The sequence below is a fragment of the Cebus imitator genome, unplaced genomic scaffold (genome assembly GCF_001604975.1).
Source record: "Cebus imitator isolate Cc_AM_T3 unplaced genomic scaffold, Cebus_imitator-1.0 Scaffold192, whole genome shotgun sequence".
Classification (NCBI taxonomy): Eukaryota; Metazoa; Chordata; class Mammalia; order Primates; family Cebidae; genus Cebus; species Cebus imitator.
The window spans coordinates 300,321-311,361 of NW_016107507.1; the positions used below are offsets into that span (position 1 = coordinate 300,321).

General features: G+C 34.6%; 1 protein-coding gene across 4 annotated transcripts in view; it reads left to right on the top strand.

The window, feature by feature from the left end:
* The window catches only part of HBP1 (HMG-box transcription factor 1), a 39,935-nt gene that overhangs the window by 22,997 nt on the left and 5,897 nt on the right, over nucleotides 1–11,041 (top strand). For all 4 annotated transcript variants that reach the window (XM_017546920.2, XM_017546922.2, XM_017546921.2 and 1 more), the window contains exons 4-8: nucleotides 2,042–2,183; nucleotides 2,591–2,702; nucleotides 2,794–2,906; nucleotides 5,195–5,351; nucleotides 6,067–6,211. In XM_017546920.2, the coding sequence (XP_017402409.1) occupies nucleotides 2,042–2,183; nucleotides 2,591–2,702; nucleotides 2,794–2,906; nucleotides 5,195–5,351; nucleotides 6,067–6,211 (669 nt within the window). The remainder of the gene's footprint in view (nucleotides 1–2,041; nucleotides 2,184–2,590; nucleotides 2,703–2,793; nucleotides 2,907–5,194; nucleotides 5,352–6,066; nucleotides 6,212–11,041) is intronic.

Consider the following 11,041-nt stretch of genomic DNA (forward strand, 5'->3'; position numbering starts at 1 on the left):
TTTCTTATTTAGCAGGATATTGATCTTGACTAGAGCAAATTCAATTTAGCTAATTTCAGTTTAATTTTGTGTTCATTTCCACAGGAAATAAAACTTGCTTTCAGAGTTATTTCCTTTATAGTCCTAGTTTTCATTATAATCTTAATAGTCAAAAAACTAAAAATTCTTTATATTTTTTAAAACAACAAATCTGATTTAACTATTAGTTTTTTTTATTTCTCTAGCGATAATAGTTTTTTTTTTTTTTTTTCACTTTTTATAGCAGAATCATAGGACTAGTAATATAGTTCATGGAAAGTGAGTAAACCCTTTGGAAGAAAATCAGTGAAAATAAAGACATAAGATACAAGGAAGGGAGTATCTCTCTGAGGATGTGTTATTCCATCCAGCATTTTGAGTAATGCTCTGCTGTCTGGCCTGCCTCCTAACACTGTCTGCTCATGCAACTTCTTGTTGGATGTTAAACTGTGTTACTGAGCTTTGGATATCTGAAGTCTTAACTGTATAGTTAACGAGTTGAGGACAGGTAAAATGTATATTACCCCTGCATAGACAGAGGGATGAAGAAACTGATGCTGTTAGTGTTCAGACATGTTTGGCATGTTAATTTTCACACAATGTTTAGGCCATATACATTTTAGAATATTAAATTGTTCCTTCCTTTTTGTTTATTTTTACTTTTCGTTACTTCTGTTTTAAATGGTTAAACAGAAGAACTGATAAAACTTGTAAAAATTGGTCATGAAGTCAGCGATAAACAAAAGGAATCTTTAGCAGTTTAGCCACTCTAATACTTAATATATGTTTAAATGTGTAATAACAGGATGGGCAGTTTTGGGGCAAAAGATGAAACATTCAGCATATAATTTGAAATCCAAAATTGATTGGAGAGTATGCTAAAATGCATGGAAACCTGAGGTCCTTTTTATTTAAGGAGTGATAAGAAAATGGAAGCAAAGTATAGATCCTTATTTAAAAGTAATTTCTGGAAAGGTAAAATGAAGAAATGTTAATGAGGATAAAGTAGACATTGAAAGGCTAATAAAATTTCTCAGGAAATAAGGGAAAAATTGGAACGATGTCTCTCCTGCCCTTTTTAAAAAGAGTATTAGTAGAGACATGCATAAACTTTTTCTGTTAAGGACCAGATCTCTATTTGGCATCTCAGGCAATTATCCTGATTTTGGGACCTGAACTTCAGATGGTTTTCCCTCCTCCACCTGACTGTCTTCCTCTCTGCCTCCTTTCGAGACTGCTGAGTCCATACACATCATTAATCATCCTTTATAGGCTTGTTTTACCCTACACATGAATATCTGGTCTGTTCGTGAGGGAAGGATCGGGGTATGCTCCCGGGAGCTCCATATAATCTACAGGGAGCATTGCCTGGTAAAGAGACTTTTGAGGAGGAGAAGAGAGGGGAAGCGATGAAGTGTTTTTCTAAGGTGATCCTTGTGGGGAAAAGATAACTAGACCTTATATTTAGTTGCTTTTCAGCAAATTTGTATTAGAAAACAAGAATGTCCATTTACATGGAGGGCAGATAGGCTGCTTTCTGGTCTAAAACGTTTAAGCATTTTTGCTTAAGGTAATTCTTTGTATCTGTCCACTGATGATATGTGGTTGGCATATAAAAAGTTCAGCATTGGTTACATTAAGCTTGCAGGCTTCATGCTGAGACTTACTGAGAACATCAAAGTAGAAGAAAGAAATGGATATGGAGCCCTCCATAAAGGGGTATATCATTCACAAATGAAATATACACATGTATATATATATTGATAGAAAAATGAATGGGATACATAAATGAAACAGTCACAATTTATATTATCAAATCTGAAAAAATGTCTAAAATGTGTGAGGAGGGTTTGGATAAGGAATTAAGGACTACAATTATGAAATCTTACTGTATTTACTAGTGTTTACCATGATTGTGTTCAGTGTAATAACATTAACATTTTAAATATGAAGTTCTTTCATCAACAGGAAAGATCTACTTTAAGGACCTATGCTTATGGTTGAAACTGTTGCTTTATTTTAGATCATCTCCTGTACACATCATAGCCACTAGCAAAAGTTTACATTCCTATGCACGCCCTCCACCAGTGTCCTCTTCTTCGAAGAGTGAGCCAGCCTTCCCTCATCACCACTGGAAGGAGGAAACACCAGTAAGACATGAAAGGGTAAGTTTATTTGTGAGATTAAAGTTTACAAAATTTGCACAACAGTTGAAATACATTAACTTTCCCCCTAGGAAATAGGAAGTCTCACTGGTCTGTTAGTGATCTGGATTTGATTTTATAGACAGCTCTATTATCTGTTAAGAAAGTTTATTATGAATGGGAATGTGCATATAACTAAAGCTTCCAAAAACTTTGTTTTGTGTGTGTGTGTGTGTACTTTTTTGTTTTTTTAGCAAATTATCCCAGAGCCTGACAAAAACTTCAGTTTTTGAACGCACTGTATTGTTCCTAAGTTTAGAATTATGAAGTTATCCACCTATAAGCATGGGCCTAAAGAGTTGGATAAAAACAGGTATTAAGAGATATATTTGAAAACAAATGAAAGTTGATAATATTTTTCTCCATAGGCAAATAGTGAGTCAGAATCTGGCATTTTCTGCATGTCCTCCCTGTCAGATGATGATGATTTGGGATGGTGCAATTCCTGGCCTTCAACTGTCTGGCACTGTTTTTTGAAAGGTAAAAACAAAACAAAAAACTTGTGTTTTTTACAGCTTACTTGTGTTGCACAGACACACGTCTAATATTTTTTTTTCTACCTAAATCGTAGGCACACGACTGTGCTTTCATAAGGGAAGCAATAAGGAATGGCAAGATGTTGAAGATTTTGCTAGAGCTGAAGGCTGTGATAATGAGGAAGATCTTCAAATGGGCGTTCACAAGGTTGATTTAAATTTCTTAAAATCTTTCAACATGAAACAAGATTTATTATTAATCTACAGAAATATCCTCCATTTACTTTCATATTCATATGACATCTTACATTTTAGGTAGAGCATTTTTGTGACTACTCACTGCCTAGTCTGATGGGGAGGAGCAGTGATTTTAGGCTGACTTTACTACCATGCTTTCTTGGATGGGAAATAGTGTATTTCTTAACTGCTTCTTTGTGTTTTATACACTTTAGATTGGGGAAAACTGGTATCAAAAACATGTAATGAAGAAATAAACTAATCATAGCCTTGCCTTAGGTAATCTACAAAGTGATTAATTCCCCTATAGATTATTGACAGTCAATTATATTAAGTTACTTTATATAAGTTAAGTTATTTTAAGTTACTTAAAACTAGCATTTTCTAAGTTGATAAGCAAAAGCAGTAGTGAGCAGTATTAGGATAAAGTTGATACCTTTCACTTTGAAATCTTTAATTTCTGCATGTCTTCTGTAGGCAAGAAAATGGGCATGTGAAGTGTGCTTAAATATATTCTGTTTTTGATCCTGCCGTGTCTCACTATTAAGTCTCTTGGGAAAAACTGTCTTGTCTTGGCTGCCTTCAGTGTCCTCCCCTTACTGTTACTCTTCATGTTAGTGAAGTTCACAGTAGTCTAACTTTGGCCTTTACTGCTCTACTAAAATTGTCTCAAAGGTTACTACCTTTATTCTGATTTCTAGGACAAGAGACTTTATTTGTTCTGTTTGACATCTATACAACATTTGACACATTGGGTTAGTTCCTGATATTATATTCCCTTGATTTATGTAGCATGGCAGCATCCTGATTCCCAGTCTTTTAGGCTGGATACTCGTCTGCCCCTAATGCTGAATATTAGACAAGATTCTGCCCCTCTTCACTTTGTTCACCAGTTCCTCTCTCCAGATGGTGTCAGCAGCACCTCCATCATGTCCTGTGGAAAGCACTCTGGACCTGAAGTCAGGAAACCTGGACTCACTTTACAGCTCCTCCAGCAATTATCTGTGTTACTGATCTTAGGCAGATTGTTAACCCCTCTGAATATTGGCTTCCCAAAAATGGGATTTGATTACATTAGTTTTAAGGTCTCCTGTATCCCTGAGAATTAGAAGATTTTGTAATTTCCTTATTTGCCAGTCTGTATCTATAGGCTTCACCTGTTCATTTTCAGCTGCATGTTAGACATTTCTACATGAATATCAATCAGTTATTTGAACGAAACTTAGTGTGACTAAAACTGCCCTCACCTTTTTGGTCCTCTTTTTGGCTTTTCGCCTATTCTTTTAAAGTTACTGTGATCATCCTTCTTGATTACCATATTCAAAACCATGAAGTTGTCTTTTACTATTCCATTTCTTCCCTTTACTTATAGTCATTTGATTCTAATTCTATAAAGACTTAAGTCATCCTTCTTTCTTATTCATTACCATGTTCATGTATTAGTGTAATTATGATTGGATACTCTAGCTGGCTTTTGGCATGTTTGTCTCCATTTTTCTATGAATGTAAGGGTAAGGATCATGTTTGTTAATGTTTGTATTTTCAGATTCTCCCATGTGGCATGTGTTAAATGCTCAATATTCATTGAATTTAAATTAGTCTGGTTCTGTTACCATTGCATTTGTCAGTTCAGGTCTATAATGGATATCTCTCATATCCTCAAGTAATTGAATATGAGATCTCTTCTGTAGAGTCTTCTTACTTACCATCATCTTAAACATTGACAGTCATACGGATAAAAACACTTTGATTTCCCAATACCTTCTTAGGGAAAAGTGTAATTACTTTGCCTGTCTTTAAGAGCCTGTTAGTTAACTGGCCTCTCTTTATTAGCTTTATTTGCCCCATATCTGAACTCACTTTGTATTTTTAGCAAATACCCAGCACTTCTCAGAGAAGGTGTTAATTAAAAATTTCTTGGTGCAAGGCACGTCCTTCTATCTTTCTCAGTTGCATTCTTCTTTTAAATCTCAGTTCCAGTTGGAATTGAAAATCCCTTCTTAATCTCACTCCTTTGGAATTAATAACTCTTTATTAAACTGCAACACCATTATTTATACTTGAGTGAAAGGGCTTATTCCAGTCTAGTTATATATATATCTGTCTTTCTTCACTACTGGGTTAAAAGCTCTTAAACGGTAGGGATGATCCCATCTTGGTTACTTTTACCTTTTCCACAAAGTCTTACATGTAATGGCAACTTCACAGTGTTTTGAATTGAACATTTCCAATTCATTCATGCTATGCATATATTTTCAGGGCTATGGTTCTGATGGTCTAAAGTTGTTATCACATGAAGAAAGTGTATCATTTGGCGAGTCTGTACTGAAGTTGACTTTTGATCCTGGTACAGTAGAAGATGGTTTACTTACCGTAGAGTGTAAGCTGGACCACCCTTTCTATGTTAAAAATAAAGGTAGGGCTTCAATTGCATTTGTAGTAATTTTTTTTTAAACAAAGCTTCTTAAATCTCTAATTATGCCTGCAGCTTTAATGATTAAGAAAAAATAATTTGAGGGGAAAACGTCTTTCAACTAAATGAAAAACTACCATAGACAATGCTTATGATAATACCTAATGGTGCTTAAGTATCTTAGCAGTAGTCAGGTGGAACTCTATTTCCTTTGAGTATGAGAAATTTTTAGGTTCATGTAGCATACTGTAATAAGCTTTCTATTATCTTGGTATAGTTTGGGGAATGTGTAGTGATCTAGTAATCACGTTTTTATTAAGAGTTACCAAATATGATATAAACCTGAATCAGTCTTCAGAGCCTTATTACAGTAACACTATGCTAAACATAATTTAATAATTCAGAGACTATTTCATGGTCTTAGTCATCTTTATCACTTACTGTCTTGTAAACTGATGGAAGTGCTGATCAATAAAGGAGATACATGTATATATAACGAAATGCTGAATTGTAAGCTAGTTTTGGAAGGTTTTTATGTTGCTGAAAGGAAGTATATAATCTAGTACTACTTTATTGTAAAGTCATGTGACTAGTGTTAGAGTGTCTCTTGGGACTTAGCAGTAACTTTTTAACTTAGAGAAATAATACGTCTGTTCTAAAGTAATTAAGGGTTCTTTCTGTGAGTCCTCATCCTTTATGCAACATTGTTTAACTTTAGGTTGGTCATCATTTTATCCAAGCTTGACTGTGGTACAGCATGGGATTCCATGTTGTGAAGTTCATATTGGCGATGTATGTCTACCTCCTGGACACCCCGATGCCATTAATTTTGATGATTCAGGTGTTTTTGATACATTTAAAAGGTAATATTGGATTAATTCTTTCCTTTTTTTTTTTCCTGTTAAAGTTTACCCCTCATTTCCTTAATGATTGCTAAATCAGGTATTTAGGAAGTTCAATCTTTGAAGATTTGAGAATTATAAAAGAATTATTTAGAGGAAAGTATGTATGATTAAATGAAAACATATTAGGTAATTAAAGTATAATAGTTAATAGAGAGTTTTGCATATAGTTGTCATATAGGACAATTGAGTTTTTAAAACATTTAAGATTGAATTAGGAAGAGTATCACAAGTTATATGACAAAGCATTTAATTGTTCAGCTTTCCTAGTTACATTTTAAATAAGTTGTGGTATCTGTCCAGTTGTTTTTAAACAGCTTACAAATCTCTTGTGTTTTTTGTAGTTAACTGTATTTTTCTTGATATAATAGTTAACTGTATCATTGTTTAATAGTCATTATGACCAAGAGCACTAGTTGCAATATTTTAACCCAAACTTGATATTTAGAAAGGCTTAGAGAGGGAAGTGGTTATTCCTGAGAACACATAGCTAGTAAGTGGCAGAATAGGACAAGAACCCATGTGTACTGATTCCAGAAGGTTGGCCAACTATTTTCATTTATATGGGACTTTCCTATTTTGGACTGAAAGTTCAGCTTTCAGGAAACCCCTCAGTCCTAGACAAACTGGAACAATTGGTCACCCTACTCCTAGAAGGAACCTAGAGAAAGTCTTGTGTGTAGATACCTGGGATTTAAAGACTCATTCTTTCTTTAAGATACTTATCAAATCCATAGGCATGTACGGGCACTAAGTAGAAAATTCTCAAGAATTCCTGCTGGCCTGTAGGTTTTATTTCAACTTAATATATTTTATATATTATGAGGATGAGTGAAACTGTTATTAAAAAAGCAAATCACATAGAGCCTGACACAAGCCACATGCTGAATAAATGTCTACAAGCTTATACTCTTAATGCTGTTTGAGTACATCCCTCATTACACTCTTTTGAAACACTAGAAAAATGAGTCAAAATTTTAAGTACTGATACTTAGGATTTGTAGATCAGTGATAATACCTATGTTTTGGTGCAACTGTAACCTGATAGAAAAATTATGGAAAATAATTTGGCTTTATCTTGTAGAGGTGAATATCAGCAATTTCATTCCTCTTTTATATATATCCTTGAGAAGTAAATTCTTGTAGTCATGCTTAAGGAGATGTGCAAATAAATTTGTAGCCGTATTGCTCATGATAGCAAAAATGTAGAAACAGTATTAATACTTTTTAACTGGAGAGTGACTCCATGAATTGTGACATAATCATACAGTGGAATTAGTGCAAAATGAATGAACCTTGGCTATACACTTTAAAACATGGATCAATTTTTTAAAAATGTTAAGTAAAAATAAGTCTCAGAAATATGCAGTATATTCTGTTTTCTGGAATCATGTTCCTTAGAAATATATCAAATAAAATAACCCTTACATATGGTACGTAATATACATGAAATATGTCGGGGGTCCCGAAAGACTAGCCCCCAGGTTTGATGATTTGCTTAGAGAATTCACAAGACTCAGCACATAGTTGTGCTCATGGCTATGATTTATTATGGCAAAAAGATGTTAACACAAAGCAAAATCAGGAGAGGGAGAAGATGTGGGGTTAAGTATGGGGGAAGCCAGGCTTCCAGGGATCCTCTCCCAGTGGAATTAGGGGCATGTTTTATTCCTTCAGCAGTGAACTGTGACAACATATATGAAATGTCATTTCCCAGTGAGGCCTGTTAGGTGCAGCTGGTCACATAGGTTTCTTCTGCCTGCCACATAACAAAATCCAAACTTCCAAAAGGAAAGTAGGCATTTAGAGTAAATTGTGTTGTTTGTATATCCAGTTTAGGCACAGTAAGCTACTCTTCTCAGTTATGGGCATGATGGGACTCCTCAGAATCCCAAGTTATAGGTATTAGTCAAGGGCCAAGCTTGTAAGCAGACTTTTGAAAGGATAGCAGTCATTTCTGCATAGTGAAATATTGTACCTTAAATATTAAGAAAGATAATATAACACTACTATAGTACTTATATGTTGTGTTTATGAGTAATATTTTCATAATAAAATTATGGAAAAAATGAATGATAAACATTCAGGAGAGTGGTTATTTCTGGGAGTGGCAAATACGAAACTTTGATACTAGAAATATTCTTAATTTGGATTGTGGGTTCACTTATTTGTATGCTTCATTAAATATATATGTAATTTTTATATATTATTGCATACCAAGATGACTTTTTTTAAAGCAGAAGATAAAACTTGCCTGCCTAAATGTTGTTTTTCTGAGATAGCAAATTCTTATTTGATCCCACTGAATAATAATCACCCCTAAGATGACTTTAGTCATTGGACTTATTTTACTGTTGAGTGACTGCAATATAACAGCAGTAACACCCATTCTGCAAATGAGTGGAAATGGGGAGTATCATCATGGAGAAACCAGGAAAAAACTGAGAAGCTGAAAGTGACTGTATTTTTATTGTGGATTGGATTGGTAAAGGGAGATGATGCCTGGCCTCAGGGAGGGCAAGAAGAGAAAGAGGTAAGAAGAAGAAAAAGTCCAAGAGGGACTGCTCCAAGCAGACTCTCAGGTCATGATTTACAGAGGGCATGTGAGTAGTTTCTAGCTCAGGGAGAATCAGAAGTAAGCAATAAGTTGATGTGCTGTCATACACAATTCAAGGTTCTGTTGTAAGCAGCTTGTTCTGAAATATTGAGAATTGAGGCCAACCTTCCAGGCCTCAAGCAAGTTTAAAACAAGTCAGTTTTGACTTTTTGAGGTTGACTTTTCTGTTCAAGTAATTTGATGATTTAACAAACTTACTGAGTGCCTACTATGTATATAATATTAACTTATTTAATATTAATTACCCTATTAGTAGATGATATCTTCATTTTATAGAGAGAGAAGTAAAGTTGAGAGATGTTAAGGAACATGCCCAAATAAAGGCAGTTTAGTGTCAGAATTAGGATTCAAGCCCATGTCTTGCAAAGATTCCATATTTAGTACTCTAGCTACTCACCTAAGATACTTCAACAATAATAGATACTCCTGATGGTGTAATACACTGTGCCAGCCTCTGCCCTGGGTCTTACATTTATTGTTCCTTTTGGCACCACTGCATAGCATAGATTTATTTCACAGATAAGTAAACTGAGGCTACAGGGTTTATTTAACTTACTTGCCCAAGGTTCTATTACTAGCTGGGATTTGAACTCAAAATTTTCCATTATTATGTTATTCAGAATTGATTAAAAATGAGTTAAGAATAGGCACGCCTCTACTTCCAGTCTAGAGAAGGAATGGATTGGTAAATGTATACAGTAAACGTACATGCTGATTGAGAGGCAGTGTAGCCTGTTAGGAACGTGAGCTCGATCTCAACTGCCTGGATTCAAATCCTAGCTCTGCAGTTGATTTGCTATGGAACCTCAGTAAATTAGTATTTCTGTGGCTCTTTTTAAACAAAAAATCTGTAAAATGGGGTAATATTGGAAGGATTAAATTAATATATGTGACATGGTTAATAGGCACTACATTATTGTGGAGTTTGCCATTCCATTAAGACTAATGATTAGACAGTGAAGTGGGAAGGGGCATTCTAAGCTTAAGGAATGGCATGTACACAAAGTAGATGTGAAAGGCACATTTGGGTACAGGTGCTTTAATGAAGAGAATGAATGCTTAACCTAAGGTACTATATAGCAAAACATGAAGCTATTTTTAAAGATATTCTGTATCATTAATGCTGCAGTAATAACTTAGTCATTGAATTTTGTGATTGAATATTTCAAACTGATTTAAGTTGTATCCATAATGGAAGTAGACGATAGTTGTATTTGTGCCACTAGATGGTGGAGTTTTCAAATTTTAGTAATTAGCTTACCCTGTATCTTTTGGTATTTTAAACTGTAATCATTTTCCATTACTAGAGATGAGTAATTTTATGTCAGTTTGCTATATTGAAGTTTGCTATTTTTCTAAATTATGTATGGGAGGGGCTTAAGATAGCTTACAAAAGCTGCAAACCTAGAAAGCAGACATTGTTTTCCTGACATAATACTGGTTGCTAAGCATTCTTTAGATAATTTTGGAGTAATAGTTTTTAAGTACATTTACTCCATGCAGTACTTTGAGAAAAAAGACATTTGTGTGCTTGATAATTGGTAGATTTACTGTGTGTAGTCAGTGGCATGGACCACCCTTATTCATTTGGCTGTTTCCATCTAACTTTAGAATTTCGTAATCGCAAGTTTTACCTTTAGGCAATTGGTATTCCTGTAGCTAATGTTAACCTATTTTGATGTATTATCGGAATTTCTGTTTTCAGGGAAGGAGCTAGGGTCAGATTAGAAGGTGAGTGAAAGGTTTCCTGCCAAGAAGATAGAAAAATACTATAGGCAGACATAGAGTTAATGCTGGAACAAAAGAGAATTCTTTTGATTTGGTGTATCTTTAGGTTGTGGTCTGCATTAGCTCTTTTTCAACTAATATTTTCAGTTATTTCTTCACCTTGAGTTTAGTGAGGTGCCATAGTATTTATTGGTAAGGAAACCTGGGGCTTTGAAGGTGGACAGATTTGGGTTTGGATCCTAGCAGTGTGGCCCTGGGTGAATACCTTACCTGTCGTAGCTTGTTTCTTCATATGAAAGATGGGAGAATGATGCCCTTGAAGCAGGCTTGTTGAGGAGGTGAGAGGATAGTATGGATAGCTTATTTCCACGTCTATGTAAACTGAATATACAGAACAAAAGGTAGCCTTTTCTGACAGTTTTTTTTTTTTGTTTGTTTTTTTTTTT